The following is a 16,455-nucleotide window of genomic DNA, read 5'->3' on the forward strand; positions in this document are numbered from 1 at the left end:
AGAAAATCAACGAATACTGGTAGAGTCATATTCACTTCCAAACTATAAATGGAATGTTGTGTGTATATATTAATTTGTATTAAATATGCCGGCAAAAGTACAAAATAAGGTTTTAATATACGAAGGATGTAATTATTTAAGATATCGTCTTTTATTATCAACATTGTCAGGAAAACCAGTACGTATTATTAATATTAGAACTAAAGAAGATGATCCTGGATTAAAAGGTTAGATTTGAGGTTATACATGTGTTGTGTTTGAAATTAAATTGTATACTAATACATAGTATATATTGTTACAGAATATGAGATAAGCTTCATACGTTTATTGGATAAAATTACTAATGGTACTAGAGTAGAATTAAACGAAACGGGTACTTCTTTATATTATAATCCTGGTTTATTAAATGGCGGAGAGCTAGAACATGATTGCAGCTTGCAGCGTGGAATTGGATATTATTTAGAAGCTGTCATTATTTTAGGACCTTTTTGTAAAAAACCTATTGATATCAAACTTAGAGGAGTCACGAGTAATACATTGGGTATGTAATTTTTTAAGTGCAAGTATATAACATAGTTTATCTTTTTATGACATTTCTTTTATATATTTTAAACAGATCCATCTGTGGATAGAATTAAAGCAGCATGTATACCATTGTTAAAAAGATTTATAGTAGATACAGATATTGAACTTACTATTAAAAAGAGAGGAATGGCACCGTTAGGAGGTGGAGAAATACATTTCAAATGTCCACTTTGTCGTACTCTCAAATCTGTACAGGTAATTTTTATTTTCAAGCATCGTTATATCTTATATAGATATATATCTATATAAAATATATTATTTCAAAATTGATATTATTCTATCTTCTATAAATTCATATATTTATTATTCGTAGCTTCAAAATAGTGGTATGGTAAAACGTATTAGAGGAGTTTCTTGTAGCGTACGTGTTTCACCAGCAATTGCCAATCGTATGGTTGAATCAGCCAAAGGCGTATTGTTAAAATTTTTACCAGATATATACATACATACGGATCACTGTAGAGGTGCAGTTAGTGGCAAATCACCAGGTATTTATCAAATATTATTTAATAAGTTTACTATTTTTAATATTTTATGCTGCTATAATATAGATTACACATACATCAGGTTTTGCAATAAGTTTGACAGCTGAAACAACCAATGGTATTTTTCTCAGTGGAGAAGCTTGTTCACCTTTAATGATAACAGGTTCTTTACCTTGTGTACCAGAAGATCTTGGAAAAGAAGCAGCTATGATGTTACTTGATGAAATTTATCGGTAAAAATAAAAAGAATTTATATTCGACCTTTATATTAAAGAAATTAAAATAAATGTTTAAACACACTGTCTGACTTAATTCTAGAAATGGATGTGTGGATTCTCCATTTCAAAGTATGGCAGCAATGTTTATGGTACTTGGTAAAAAGGATGTGTCCAAAATTGTAACAGGGCCTTTAACCCAATCAATGTAAGTAGTATATTATTGTAAACAATGTATAATAGACTAATGATTTAATTATATTTGTATAGGATACAATTTTTAAGAGATTTACGAGATTTTCTCGGTACAGTTTTTAAAATTGAGCATATTAAAGAAGAAGATGAAATAAAGGAGCAAGTAATGTTGACTTGTGTTGGTATAGGTTATACTAATTTGAGTAAACGTACTTTGTAAAATATTTATATTAGAAATATTTTTTAAAATATAGCATTTTTCTAATTTCTAAATTGTAAATACAAAATTATTAAAAATTGTACATATTATATTCATTACCTACATATATATTTTCAACATATTACACGTTATTTTTATAATATAAAATCTTGCAAGTACAATGGTTTATCTGGCCAAGAAATAAACAATTCTCTCTTCAATTGGTTCCAAGTATTTTGATATTGAACAGACAATTGCTTGCAATCATAATATGTAATTTTCTTTGGATGGAATATATCCGTTTTAATATTTTTATACTTATCACAAATTTTTAAACATGTTTCTAGAAGAGCACGTCTACTAATAAGTAAGTTATGGCCCTTCTTTTTTTTAGTTACTCCTTGCTTTCTGCCTTGTACCGCTATTTCTAAATCACTGTAGATATTTTATGAATTATTACTGCTATTGTTATTATCATTTACAACAGATTTTTGTTTTATATATATATATATATATAAATATAAACCTGTTTCTCACAGCACACCATATGATACTTGATGGACATGGATTTATTCTTTTTCCTTCTTTTCTCTGAGCAAAAGCAATGTCTGCTTGAAAGATTTTAGGAATATGTAATTTATTACTAAATCTTTTAGATAAACCACGTTCCATGGCTTCTAGTGAGAAAGGGCAGCCCTTACCAATAGTAATACTTTCCAATTTTATTCTTGAAATTAACAATGATAAAAGTGAACCTTGTATTCCAATAATATTCCATCTACAACATTATGATATATCTAATATATAATTATATTTTTTCTTCAGTTATTACATTTCTAGGTAAATTATTTATCACATACTTTGCCATTTTATCTGAACACGATAAACTTAATGTGGGATCTCCTCTACCAGGTTTTGTTCGTAATGGACCAGTTATATGATAATTAGCTCCTGGTAACTTGGGATCTTGATGTTGTTCAGTTTTTAAACATTTTGCTCCTGTTCTATGTATGTCTGTATTTGTTTCACTAACAGATAATTCTAATGTCATCTTTTCTTTATCATCATGCATTGTCTTTCTAATTTTTGTAGGACATTCTTTCTCGTTTATGTCATCCTTAGGAAGTATAGAACAATCTCCACAAGGACTTTGACTGGAGAAAAAATGAAATGATATGCTAGGATACATTTCTAATTTATTCTCTTTGTTTAGGAATAAAATATTACTTTTAAAACCATTTAATACAATATCTATTTGATCGTACAAATAACGTAAAAAGGCACGTCTTGCGAGTATTTCTGCATGAGAATCACTCAATCTAGAACCTCTTTCGTGCGGAGCAGTTTTAACCAATTCAGACTCTCCTAAACACTTTGTACCTGTAGCAAGTGATACTACAGATAAAGATTCACATTCTGTTTTCAAAAGGATTCCTGACAATATCGTCCATTCGTTATCTGTTGGTTTCCCACCTTTTTTTAATCCATTATATTTTTCAATACAAAGTTTTGCTACTTTATTCGGAAAATCGTTCATTGTACTTTTTTAATACTTATAATCGTATTAACTGATATAATTTATAATTCAATATATTATTTTTATCCGCTTAATTTTATTAATAAACATTTTTTGGATCCCATGCATATTTAATTTGTGGGAGATTTGATAAAATTTTCATTTGTTTTGCATCAATAATAAAATTTAAATTTATATTATCTCGTATATGTTCTTTTTTTACAGCCTTAGGAATGACACCTAAGAAAATTACAAAATAAAATTACTTTATAAATAATATCTGACAATAATTAATATTAATAATAGCATAGTTACCAATGCCTTGTTGTAAAGCCCATTTCAATAATAATCTTGCTGGAGATACATTAAGTTTTGAAGCAATATCATTAACAACAGGATCTTTAAGAAGATTTGTATTGATACTTGTACCTAAAGAGGAATATGCTTGTATATGTATTCCTTCCGCATTACAAAATTTAATTAATTCTTCTTGACGATAATGTGGGTGACATTCTACCTGTATATTCAGGATAAAGAAATAAATACATCATATAATGATGAACATTAGATTAAAAGATGTTGCATTTAACATACTTGATTAACTGTAGGTTTTACACCATAATAATTATTCAGTAATTGTTTTAAATGATCTACAGTATAATTAGAAACACCAATAGATCTTATTAAACCTTGTTTATGTAGTTCTACTAGTTTTTCCCAGGTACAATCACGCAAATCTTTATTTTGTTGAGAACTTTCAGGAATACGTGCAGCTCCAGGCCAATGTATCAAATATAAATCAATATAAGAAAGACCAAGAGATTTGAGAGATTTTAAAATGGATCTTTGTATACCTTCCGGATCTCCATTTTCATTAGGTGCTTTATAAAAAAAAAAAAAAAAAAAAAAACAATATATATAATTTAATATTTAACAATTATTATTACAATATCACTAAAACAAAAACAAAAAAAAGATTCTTGTTTGAAATCATACCTAATTTAGTAGTGATAAAGATATCTTCTCTTTTAAGATTATATTTGGGCAATAATTCCTTTAAAGCATCACCAATATCTTCCTCATTTCTATATACTACTGCTGTATCTGAATAATAAGAATCAAATCATATAAAAATATAAGAATTTTAAATGAGAATATTAAAATTATTATAAATAAGAAAATATAAATATATCACTCAATAGACTTACCAATCGATTTAAAACCTACTTTCAAGCTTTCATCGATTACCTCATAAATAGTTTCTTTGCCATGTATTTTATAAGTTCCAACTGAAAATGGAACATACAGCAAATAAAATAATTACCGTAATACAATATATATTTCATGTGTTTTTAATCAAATTTATTGTAATTGATAAAAAAAAAAAATTTTTAAGTTATCAATATTATTATATCTTATTTTAGAAGCATGCTCACTTCCAATAAGTGGCATACTATAACCACTTGAAAGTTGAATACATTCATTTACAATACTCATACTTTAATTTGTTTACTAATTATATAAAAAGAGAAATTATAAATTACATGCAACTGGTTTTAGATACGGTGACCATACAGTCATGAATTCTTTGATACAATGCTGATTGACAAAGCTTCCTAAAAGTAAACCCAGATGGCGCTCCAATCAACACAATTTTTTCACGAAAATTAATAATTTAACTTTAAAATATCAAAGAATATTATATATTTTATATTCATTATAAAATTATCTTTTTATAATAATTTCAACAATTTATATCTAATGTATTAATAATAAAAATTAATATGAATTTGTAATATAGACAGAAAACAATGTCTACGTAATAGTTCATCAAAGATCTATAGAGGTCTACGAAGCAGTTCGTTGATGATCTACAGAATATCTACGATATATTTCATCAATGTGTGAAGGTCAATAAACTTATTACTACTAACATTCAAGTGTTCAATATTTACAGGTAGATTAACTGTGCAATATCAATGTTTACTTTTGCATATATATATATATTATATATATATATATATATATATATATATATTAATTTAATTAATTTCTTTGGGTAATAAAATATGTTTAGATGAAATCTATTACGTTGTACAAATGTTTCATCTTTCACATTTTTATTTTTCATAAGCATAACGGTATAAGAAATAAATAAAATTTAAAAGGCAAATTGTACATTGAAAAAATACTGGTATCGTATCGTACATTCTTCTCCATCAATTTCAATGATTCAATATGCATATTCTATAGAGAGCAAGACGGATTGTACACGGCATACCCTACTCTATCATAAAGATTTAAATAGTGGGGACGCGACGGAGCATGGAAAGCGAAGAGAAGCTACAAAGCCATCGGAGAAGTTATTCATACATAGGAGATACATATTGTACGTCGAGGTATGAGCGAGACGTTCGTTAGGAGCTTCCTCGATAAACATCTCACGGCAGCGCTTCCTCCGAACGTGTGTGCGCGTAACTCGCGTTAGGCTTGTCAGAAAATTAGTAATTCTAAGCTGCGTATTCTTTCTCAATCGAACGACTGTGTCATCTGTACACACGCACTACGTTTACACACGTGTCCAACATATCCACGGACGCTAATTACTCGGCGCCGATCGTACCTATTTAAACTTCTTTACGTTTTCTTCTTCTCTTTTATTTTATTTTATTATTTTTCTTTTTATCAAGAGTATGTAAGTAAGTATATAAGTGGTATATACGTTCATTCGATTATATATGATATTTATCATAATAAATTTTCGAGTTGTACAAGAAGGATTTCTATAAAAGATTTCTAAAGTTGATGTCTATGTTTTAATTTAATTTAATTAAAGGTAGTTACTATAATAACTAATGAAATAATAATGATCTCGTTGTTCCTTTGAGTGATATAATTAACTGAAAAAAAAAAAAATATATATATATACTTATATATACTTATATATAGTTATATATACGTATCTAAAATCTACATCGAAACAATCGAATTAGATAGGAACAGGCCAATTTCCTCATAATCACCCTTCTTCGATCGATACGAGCCAAGAATGTTTTCTCTTCCACTAAGTTCCATGAAAGCTATTTGACTTGTTCACGAAATCAGCCGATTCATCGTGCGATTTGCGTACACATTTTTGCACTCATCGAGTGACTCGTAGTTACGTTTAATAAAAATAAAATAGCTTCTCAGAGGAAGGAGGAACGCGACAGAAGCGCGCGACTTCGAGCAGGTGGTACCCGCATTGTTCGACAAAATGGAGAAAAAAAAATAAAGAAATGGATAAAAATAATAAAAATTAAATGCATAAACGAGGAATATAAACGAAGGGGTAGCGTCGATTTATAACAAAGATGATATATCCTTTTTTTAATTTTCTTTTTTTCTTTTTTTTTCCCTTTTTCTTTTTTTTTTTTTGTTCGTACTTACGTTAGATAGGCAAATTAGTATAACTACCTAGTAACCTTCACGCAGTGAGACTCGAGCAGTCGATGTTACTTCCGATAGTATGCACGATCCTTCGCGAACACTTTCGAGCTAATTGGCTGCGTAGCACGTTTCTGTTAATTAGCTACTTTTTCACATTTAACTTTTCAATAGAAACGACGATCGACTTTCACGCGTTCTCGCATTCTTTCAAAATTTTTGCATGTAATATCTCATAAAGTCTCACTCGAAAGTGTTAAATCAAAGTATCACAGTAAAATCGGTTCGTTCATTTATCCATTCGTACGTTTTCTTTAGAACGTCATTCGATGTTGTTACAAATAAAGAATATAAACTGTAAGAAGCCAAAGGAAAAGGCATATATGTAGGCTGAGTCGGTTATATTTTTTCAACGTTCTCGAGGATGACGAAGTAACAATATTCGCATAACCGGTCTATACCTTTTATACACGGCGCAGGTACTTCTGTGTATCACTTTCCGCGCGTTGCAACGCGCTATCCTCGCATAACATCTTGTTCATTAGCGCTCGCGCGTCATTCGAAAAAGCTTGAAAACCTCGACCCGCCGATGAAGAGATGATTCAACGTTTTTTCTTCTTCCTTCTTCGAAGAGATAAAAGAAAAGAAGGAGAAGGAAAGAACGAGCGAAGAAGAGAACCAAAGCGATTAACGAAGTTCCTTACATCTTCAATGTCCGTATGTCCGTTCGAACATCTCGCATCTGTACCTAAGACAAATTAAATGTATCTATCCCGTAGGTGATACCATTTTGCAAGAAGAAGAAAGATATCGTGAGAAACTGTTAGATAAATTACATTCATCCCATTAAATCGCATGGAATAAGAACGATTGAAAATGAATAAATTTAATGTTTTCATCAGATTTATGTCTTTACTTTGACATATCATACTCGTTTTTTATACACACGTAGAAGTTGCAATGTGTCTTGATTTTTTGAAAAAAAAAAAAAAAAAAAAAAAAAAAAAAAAATCTAACGATTCGTAATAAATAATTTTATATACGATAAATGGAGAATTCAGTTGAAAGCAGAACATTGTGTTACGATAACTAACTCTTCCTTCTTCTCGCTAGCACGTTCGCTAGCACGTTCAACTTAAGTTACGTTTTCGTTAGGAGACTCGATAGATCCGGTCGCGTGCGACGATTCTCGTAAAACCGCGTTGTTTTCGCGAGATTGATCGTGCCGAGGAGTCACGCGAAGGGAAGTCTCTAATCGTTGATTATCGCGACGAAAAGTCTCCTCTTTGAACATACGGAGAGAACGTGTATTTCCGACGATACGTTTTCAAGAACGATTCGTGGGCTTGCACCTGCGTTGTCAGTACGAGCACCTGGAAATTCGTGGCCGACATCCCGTAAATCGTTTTAGTCGTTCCTCTTTATCGACTCGTTTCCATTCTCATACAAAACAAGTTTTTTAACATTTTTGAAATATTACTATAACTAAAATTATTTGTGTATTATTAACTTTGCAAATTTTCATTTATATAAACATACATAATACATATTATATATAAGAGATGCGTTACTGTAAATTATATAGAACGTTAAAGGAATCTAAAAAAAAAATATATATATATATATATAAAATGAAGTAATCAACAATTGGTAATGAGTAATTGTCTTTTTTGAATTATCTGCGTGGAAAACAATCGTAGAATCCTATGCTTATTAGCGTACAATTTTTTTCTACAGTAAAATTTATTTAAGATAGACTTTATCTAAAAACTTTATAAACTTTAAATAAATAAAACAATAAAATTAAATTCAGTGTCCGACCACAGAAAAAAAAAATAAATATATAATTATATCGTTATTAGAGTCAAAGAATTATGGAAGACAATGAAAGAATCAATTTACTTTAAGGTTACAAGCTCTTTCACGAAAAATTATAGATAAGTAAAACTTTCAATTTTATAGCCAATACTTTTACAGTTTTCTCAATATAATAAATGTAATAACAATTTTATTTTTGCTTTTTACTCTTAAGATCAATATTGCGATGGTGTCTTCTTCGTCTACAATAACATTAACCTACCACATTTTTAATTTACTATTCATAGACCTACCTCAATTTCGACCTACAGCGTAGACGAGTGTTTTCGAACCGTAGTAGAACTTCTTAAGTAATGAATGAAAAAATTCAAATTCTTCCGATATCAATCATGTAAAAAATGAAAGGTTCAAATCGACATGAATTATTAGTTATAATATTACTAGTTATAATTATTAAGACAAGTACGATCATGAGTAAATCATTTTGTGGATTTATACATTTATGATATATTTTTTTATATATTTTTTCATGATCTATCCCTTGCATCTTTATTTATATTCGTTCGAACTGGAACCTTATTATCTGTAAGCAGTAATTTAAAAAAAAACAAATAATTTATTAATTACATTTTATAATTTATTTGATTTTTTTTTTTTTTTTTGTGAAATTCGAGTAAAAAATTCGAGTGTTAATTGTCTGACTTAATAAAAAGAGTACGTTATCATTAGATTTTGAATTATAAATGAACAAATATAATTTTGTTAATTAATTAGAATAGTTGCTTTTATGAAGGAATTATCTGAGAATGTTTTAATATAATATAGGATATTAAAATATACACATTAAAGTTCATTGTTTCCAAGTAGAGTTATTTAAAAATATTTGTTATCGAAATAATATCGTAATTTTCAATATTTTACAAATAATATAAAAAAAAATAGAATTATTAAACCTACAGATTATACCGATAATTAACTTGTTTTAACTAAGGATTTTCAGCTTCTAATTTACTAATACCTGCTTCTTCTCTTTATATTCATTACATTCTGATCTATGTGTATGACCAAGTGCTAATCGCATGGATGAGCATCAGTTAATAGTGTTAGTACAGGTTTAGTTTTAAGATCCCCTTCATTCAGCGACTGTCAGTGCATTAGTGATCGTGCACAATGTACATTTCATCCTGTGTCTACATTATTAGATCGTGAATTATACATCGACATTTCTAATTATATAAAAGTATGCTACAACACGTATACAAACTATACAAAGTGTCTCACAATTTATATTGACATCTTGATTTATGTCACTATTGTTATCCGTAGCAAATAATGTTTCAAATGAAAGTTGAATTTCACTGAAGGGAGTATAAATATGCTGATGTTATTAGTTCTTTTTTGTAAACTGATGCATACTTTTTAATACATCAGTTGATAAACCTCGACGTTCTCTATAAAAAAAAAAAATATTATTAACCCATGTATGGCAAAAAGTTACTAGTGTTTATGAGATATTTTAATTTAAATATCGCTAAGGAATCATCATTTTGTTATTATGTTATATATATATGTTAAAATGTTAGCTTTATTTTTGGAAAAAAGTTTAATGTAACGACTATTTATACCATAACATTTTTGAAATCGATAAAATAACGATTGTCTTACGTTTTGTAATGTATCGAACAATATTTTATTATCTTTCAGTAATGATATATATCTTTATATCAGACATTGTAGTCGGAGTTTTAAAATATATTTTATTTTTTAAATCCTTCCTAAAAAAGAGATCAAAGAATGTTAGATCACATGACTGTCCAAAAAAAATTAATAAGACCGGCTCTTTCTATCTAACAATATAAAAACGGTCGATTTAATGTATTTTTTATCATTAATACATAATTCATGTTTGTTATATTGAATCTTTTCTGTAAATAGAATTAACATTTGCTTATAATAAGAAAGAAATATTTCTTACCAATATTTAATTTAAACAATAATTTTTCGACATGTATGGCTTAATACCTTTTTTTTGTAGTGAATGTCGAGCTATTAATGCATTACAATAAGTATGATTAAAAAATTATGATCTGTCAAATCGAAAATGAAACATTTTAATTCTTAAATTTAATATAATCGATTTTTATTTATAGAAATATAGTAAATCATACAATTAAAGATTTAAAATTTTTATGGATGACATATTAAATTAAGATATAAAGCTGTTCTGTTGTATTTCCGAAACCATAGTTGATAGAAAAATTGTTGCTATTTTTCCAATCAACTCCCTAAATATAGATTTAACATTTTAAGTATCAAAATTTATATTGGGTAATTTCATTTACTACATATATATATATATATATATATATATATATATATATATGTATATGTACATTTTATACTATTAAACGAGTAATTTTTGTATATTTGTGTTTTCGGCTTTCGATTTAATTAGACCTCGACTTTAGAAAAATTTATTTAAAAGATTAAATAGCCAGATAAAATATATGTAAGTGATCTTTTCATTTTACACAACGTAGTTAACATGGCGTGATAAACTTCAGAATGCGCGTTATGATATTCGTCGAACTTCATATGGCTACCTTAACGAAAGGTCGATGAACTTCATAATGCACGATACGATATCCGTCGAATTTCATATGGCTTTTTTAGCGCTGCAATATAACGCTAAAATATATAAAATTTATATTTGATTAATTATTATATTAAATTTATATTTATGTTATTTATAATTACATTTTTATATTTTTTATATTTACATGGAAAATTTAAATTTGCATATAAATATAAATATATTTATATTTATATGCAAATTTAATTATATTTATTATTTATATATATATATTTGGTTATACATTTTCCTTTGTAATCTTACAATTTGAATCTTTAAATGCAAACAATTGCTCAGAGAATTAAAATTAAAGTGTATGATTGTTGGATTCTTTGAATTTCTTAATCTGTCCACAGATTAGAATAATCTTTTATTTTTATTTTTTTATTTTTGATAATAAAAAATAGTAAAACATGAAAGACAAAACTCAGTTAAAGATATATATGTGTCTTTTAACGTCGAATATATCAATCATTCGATACATTGTACGTATTAATTTTAACATGTTAAAATGATTATGTAATGATTATGTATGTCATTTAAATAAGCACAAAAATTTTACATAAAAGTTATGTTCTCTGTTGAATATAAATTGACAAAAAAATATAATTTATTATAGGAAGAAGATTAGGAATTTCTAATAAGGAGTTAGCTTTTAAAAATAGGGATATTTTTATTCAGTGCCATGTTTCTAAGTACTATGTTAATTTCTTTAATTATACGGTTAGAATAATCGACGTTTTTTGGTGCGTAAACTTGTCGTACGTTGTGAATAGAAAATTCCCGTGATACTATGATTATAGCACGAGGCAAAAAGAGGCTATATGCCAAAGAAGTTCCCATAAACTGTGACTGAAGAGAATAATTATCGGCAACGAGTCTTTTTAAAGAATTATGACATGTTACATGTAGTCTTATTATTTTATAATACTAAATGGTCATTTATGCATTATAGTAGTAATAATTGTTATTATCATTAAAAATGATTGAAATCATTCCATTTCCTATTGGTATATAAAACAAATGCTTGAATCAAATGGAAAAAGTGCACAAATGGTTATATGTTAGAGTATTTACAATTAGAATCATTTCTTTCATACTTTATAATCAAACTAGATTTTCATTTATTTTTATATATCTATGTAATATTTGTTTATATATATATATTAAAATTTTATATATATATATATTAAAATTTAATTTCATCCTTACCCGTTTTATTATGATTGTATATTTTAATTTTTCACACGTAGTTTAAAACACAATTTAAAAAATTTTTCAAACAATTAAATTTTTTTTCAAATTGCATTATTAATTGATTCATTTGATTTAAATATTAAATTGTTAACATGGGATATATGTAGGAAATGTCAGAAATAAATAAAGAAATTAAATAACTGCATCTTCTGATACGTCAAATCATCTAAAATTAAATACATGCAATATCATTTGTATTATTTTAAATTTCTAAATGCAAGGAAAATATGTTGAATATAATTATTATGCTTATTTAAATGTCATATATTTTTGGAATGTACCGAAGAATTTTCATATTTGCTAAAATCTAAATATTTTTATTATTTATCATTATATTAATAAATGTAATATTTACTATTATAATGATAAATAGTTATTTATTAAATGTTTAATTGTTTACATTATATCATTGCACATTTTTGATACTTTCCGTAGACTTAATTTCTTATAAATTTTCTATAACGATATGCACATAATAAAATTGCATTTTTTTTTTTTTTTTTTCATAAGAATACAATTTTATTCATTACACTTTTACAATATATTTTTGTTTCTACAAAATGATTTTTTCTTTGCAGATATATTATAATGAGGGTGAATGTAAAATTGCATGAAATTGACTAACGAAAAATGAGTAACAAATTTGGTAATTGTTATGCTTAGACAGAATAATATATAATTAATTTAAAATAGTTTAAAATATAACTATTGGTAAAGTATATCCGTAAGTGTTACTTTATAATGCATGTAAGGTTCAATATTTATAGTGCTTTTACGCTTATGTTTGGGAGCTTTAGTATAATTACTTAAAAATTTTGAACATTAACATTAAGATTTAACTCGAAGTCTAGTAAAAATAATATAATTCATAAAACGGTTTATTATCCACAGCGATATAATAATTAAAATCATTTTAAAGTAATAGATTAATTTCTAACATATTCTTGATTATTTTAAATTCATTTAACTGTCAACCCTTTAAATATTTCTCATTGAAAATGTTATCATCATATATCAAATAACGAATTATTATATTCTATGGAATCAAGCATTTTTATAAAGATTTTGAAATTTATATGCATGTTATTGAGTTATAATAAGAAATATTATTTCTTAAACTTATCTATTTCACGATCATTATAAATAATAAATAGTAGCTGGAGATATATGTTAATCATTATATTTTAAAGATCATAGAATAATAAATTATAAAACGTGATTATAAAATATATTTGGTATATATTCGAGATATACAAATTATATTTCAATAGTATTTATAGAGATAGTATAAAAATATAATTAATATTTCAATAACATAAAAGATATATAAATTAGTATGAGTTCTTTAAATTGAGATATAAATATCTCGAGAATAGGGCATTCTCGAAAAGAAAATTTGAAACAAAAATTATTTAGTTTAAACGGCATTATTTCTTTTCGATTCGATAGACGTTTTCAAGATCATTTAAAAATCAATTTTATTTTTAAATAGAAACCTATAACTTTTATAACGGTATCTTATTTCACACGAGAATCAATCTCTATGCGATGAGACTGAAGTAATTGATATTATTTATGATTTATCTAAATCGTATAAGACAAGTATTACCGAGTGAATGGTTATATATTACGATGCGTTTAAAGATTCCCTCCCTTTTTCCATTAAATACACTTAAATATTACTGTTATTTTTGAAAAATGTTATTAGAATGCGAAACGTCTACGAAGATTTCTATTTAAAAATAATTTTTCATAAATAATATTTTATCGTATAATTATTATGAAATTTGTGTCGATTAAAATAACGAATAATTTTCTAAAATTGATCATTATCTTAATATAATATTAGAACTTTAACAGTATTATTAATTAATATTAATTATTTGAAAAATTTATAAGTAATTAAAATTTGACATTAACAAAAAATAATATATCCATATTATACCTTTTTTTTTTTATTCAATCTAATGTAGTACATTTACGATTTTATTAATGTTAGTGAATTTTAAGAAATTTTCGTGAGAACGAACTTAAGTCAAGAATCCTGAATAAAATTAGTTGATAACGTGCGGGCAAGGAAGGAACATGAAGTCAAAAGGTCAGGTTCGATCGAGGAGCAAAGAGCAACGATGAGTCGTAAGGGTCGATCCAGGTGGAAGAGGGAAAGTCGTAGGGATCAAGCGACCGTCGATGCCGTTCTTTTATGATCCTTCACACATACACACACACACACACACACACACACACACACACTCTTTCTCTCTCTTTCTCTGTCATATACAGACACATACACACACACACATACTCATTTTTTTTTCATTTCAATAAGCCTAGTATTTTTCACTGGTCCTTCGTAAAAATTATACGAATAATAATAATTAATCTTAGAGAACTATTTTATGGGGCACAATCGATAGATAGAAACGTTGATTCGCTATATGTGAAAAAAAAATTAAAAAAGTTAAAAACATTCATTTTGTTATGTATATTTTATATGCATTCGTTTTCACCAAGTCAGAGATGCGTATCGCCAGTGTTTCCGGTCTAAGGTGGGTCAACGTTGTTTACCTCAGACGTTCCTTTTCGCTTCGTTCTTTTGCTCGCTCGTGCAATACACGAATTATCTTGTTCTTTTCCTACCCCATAATTCAAGTCTCGCGAGCACCTTTGTGCGGTCCGCTTTGGGTTCGCGTGTACGCCAACTGTCGTTTACCTCAAAGATTCTGCGTAGAACCGTTTATCGTTTGGCTGTGAAAGAGGAAAGAAAAGAGATAAAGGAAGACTGAGAACAACATTGTTGTATACAAACCAAAACAGAGAAAGGTATGCAGGACTGTTGAAAAAAAAAAAAGAAAAATAAACAAAATAAATATAAACAACAATAAAAATAAAAAAGAACAATTAAGTAATTTTCATCTTTATATATTAATTGACATTCATATAGCGATACGTGTTTCTTTTTTTTTTTTCTAATTTTATCGACTTGTCTTATCGATAAAAATTAATTGGATCCACTGAATAATAATAAAAAAGTTTTGTCTTTGAAAATGATCCATTGCCAGGTGTGTTCAATACGTTCGCAGAAAAAAAAGTGCAAGGTGTACGTTTTCAACAGAACAAAAACAAAACTAACTTCGATTTCTTCATGATAACATTATATTCGTTTATTTCGTCTATTTGTAATATACGTATTGTAAATTCTTATAATTTCCCTCATCCTCTGGATTAAGCTCCGTTATTGAGAGAAGAAGTTGCGTTAATTAAGATTCATGAAAATTAAATGGAGAGACGGTCACAAAGATTCATGCTCGTTTCTCGTATCTAAATTTCAAGGGAGATCAATCGTGGTACTTTGGCCTAGCGCTCTTCGAATGCTTACGTTTCTTCATAAATATGCATATTATTAACTGTTACGTCTTCGAGAGGTCGGCACTCGTTCGTAAGGAAATGAAGGGAATGAATATTTATTCGAAAGGTACGAAAGGCGCCGGTCTGTACTCCGTTAAATTTCCCTCTCCTTCTTTTTTCGTATACCTTTGCATCAACCCTTTTTTATACGCAAACGTTGCGCTCATATACAGTAAGAAGCAATTATCGTGACTGGTGGAAATATTTCTACGCTCACTCGCTCACTCACACTCTCTCTCTCTCTCTCTCTCTCTCTCTCGCTTTCTCTTTCTCACTCTTTCAAATTTATTTTTTAATATGAGAATACTTTCAAACGAGAGAAATAGAATAAGAAAGGAAATGTATATATTTTCTTTCTTTTTTCCTATCTTACACTATTTATTAATATAATTTTTTAACAATAATATTTAAATGAACATATTTTTAAAAATACAATAATGGATAAAATAATATTGTTATTGTGAATTTAGAAAAATTAACAAAAAGATTTATTATTTTTATTTCCTTAATAAACAAAAAACATTAGTCGTACTATTGTAATCATATGATATCATATTAAATAATATATGATATCTAATATATTAAATATATATATATATATAAAATATATAAGATAATATACATACGATAGTGCAATAAAATAATATTTAAATTTAAAGAAACATAAAAAAATATTGAAAAAGAATTGGGAATAAATGAAAGGATTATTCTTACGAGTA

The 16,455-nt window shown here is 27.1% G+C and overlaps 3 protein-coding genes and 1 long non-coding RNA gene across 8 annotated transcripts in view; 1 reads left to right on the forward strand and 3 right to left on the reverse strand.

Moving 5' to 3' along the window:
• The first annotated feature begins 22 nt into the window (after nt 1–22).
• LOC124949201 (RNA 3'-terminal phosphate cyclase-like protein) lies at nt 23–4,147 on the forward strand. 3 transcript variants are annotated; one of them, XR_007100990.1, is made up of 8 exons: nt 23–227; nt 302–541; nt 617–780; nt 899–1,073; nt 1,153–1,303; nt 1,389–1,493; nt 1,556–2,687; nt 2,772–4,147. XR_007100990.1 is itself a non-coding variant. In XM_047493902.1 (7 exons), the coding sequence occupies exons 1-7, from the start codon at nt 86–88 to the stop codon at nt 1,698–1,700; spliced, it is 1,122 nt and encodes a 373-aa protein (XP_047349858.1). In that variant the 5' UTR covers nt 23–85; the 3' UTR covers nt 1,701–4,147. The 3 variants fall into 3 exon arrangements, 1 of the variants encoding a protein (XP_047349858.1); XR_007100993.1 differs by having other exon boundaries at nt 1,556–2,385; nt 2,505–4,147; XM_047493902.1 differs by having other exon boundaries at nt 1,556–4,147.
• On the reverse strand, nt 1,562–3,216 carry LOC124949194 (tRNA-specific adenosine deaminase 1). Its single transcript, XM_047493891.1, has 3 exons — nt 2,540–3,216; nt 2,206–2,457; nt 1,562–2,114 (listed from the first exon to the last, which is right to left on the reverse strand). The coding sequence occupies exons 1-3, from the start codon at nt 3,214–3,216 to the stop codon at nt 1,835–1,837; spliced, it is 1,209 nt and encodes a 402-aa protein (XP_047349847.1). The 3' UTR covers nt 1,562–1,834.
• On the reverse strand, nt 3,296–4,802 carry LOC124949208 (glyoxal reductase). Of its 2 annotated transcripts, none has more exons than XM_047493935.1 (6): nt 4,740–4,802; nt 4,404–4,484; nt 4,192–4,299; nt 3,790–4,076; nt 3,511–3,712; nt 3,296–3,435 (listed from the first exon to the last, which is right to left on the reverse strand). In XM_047493935.1, exons 1-6 carry the CDS (start codon nt 4,774–4,776, stop codon nt 3,296–3,298), a joined length of 855 nt encoding a protein of 284 aa, XP_047349891.1. In that variant the 5' UTR covers nt 4,777–4,802. The 2 variants fall into 2 exon arrangements, with proteins under 2 accessions (XP_047349891.1, XP_047349880.1); XM_047493924.1 differs by having other exon boundaries at nt 4,632–4,787.
• A 9,441-nt stretch (nt 4,803–14,243) lies between these two features.
• Nucleotides 14,244–16,455, reverse strand: part of LOC124950038 — a 31,520-nt gene continuing 29,308 nt past the window's right edge. Inside the window, exons 3-4 of one of the 2 annotated variants that reach the window (XR_007101246.1) lie at nt 14,839–15,076; nt 14,244–14,762 (exon numbers count right to left, since the gene is read on the reverse strand). This is a non-coding gene — a long non-coding RNA (uncharacterized LOC124950038). Of the gene's footprint in view, nt 15,077–16,455 lie in introns of both variants that reach the window. The other variant, XR_007101245.1, reaches the window with a different exon arrangement.

Source organism: Vespa velutina, chromosome 1 (assembly GCF_912470025.1).
Source record: "Vespa velutina chromosome 1, iVesVel2.1, whole genome shotgun sequence".
NCBI lineage: Eukaryota > Metazoa > Arthropoda > Insecta > Hymenoptera > Vespidae > Vespa > Vespa velutina.

What these genes read in the sequence shown, in the direction of transcription:
- LOC124949201 (XM_047493902.1), top strand. Translation starts at nt 86, where the DNA reads ATGCCGGCAAAAGTACAAAATAAGGTTTTAATATACGAAGGATGTAAT. An exon ending in TTACTTGATGAAATTTATCG is followed by an intron (nt 1,304 to 1,388) that starts GTAAAAATAAAA and finishes ACTTAATTCTAG; the next exon opens with AAATGGATGTGTGGATTCTC. An exon ending in GGGCCTTTAACCCAATCAAT is followed by an intron (nt 1,494 to 1,555) that starts GTAAGTAGTATA and finishes ATATTTGTATAG; the next exon opens with GATACAATTTTTAAGAGATT.
- LOC124949194 (XM_047493891.1), bottom strand. Translation starts at nt 3,216, where the DNA reads ATGAACGATTTTCCGAATAAAGTAGCAAAACTTTGTATTGAAAAATAT. An exon ending in TGTTCAGATAAAATGGCAAA is followed by an intron (nt 2,458 to 2,539) that starts GTATGTGATAAA and finishes ATAATGTTGTAG; the next exon opens with ATGGAATATTATTGGAATAC. An exon ending in TGGTGTGCTGTGAGAAACAG is followed by an intron (nt 2,115 to 2,205) that starts GTTTATATTTAT and finishes AAATATCTACAG; the next exon opens with TGATTTAGAAATAGCGGTAC.
- LOC124949208 (XM_047493924.1), bottom strand. Translation starts at nt 4,692, where the DNA reads ATGAGTATTGTAAATGAATGTATTCAACTTTCAAGTGGTTATAGTATG. An exon ending in TAAAACCTACAGTTAATCAA is followed by an intron (nt 3,713 to 3,789) that starts GTATGTTAAATG and finishes CTGAATATACAG; the next exon opens with GTAGAATGTCACCCACATTA. An exon ending in GGCTTTACAACAAGGCATTG is followed by an intron (nt 3,436 to 3,510) that starts GTAACTATGCTA and finishes TAATTTTCTTAG; the next exon opens with GTGTCATTCCTAAGGCTGTA.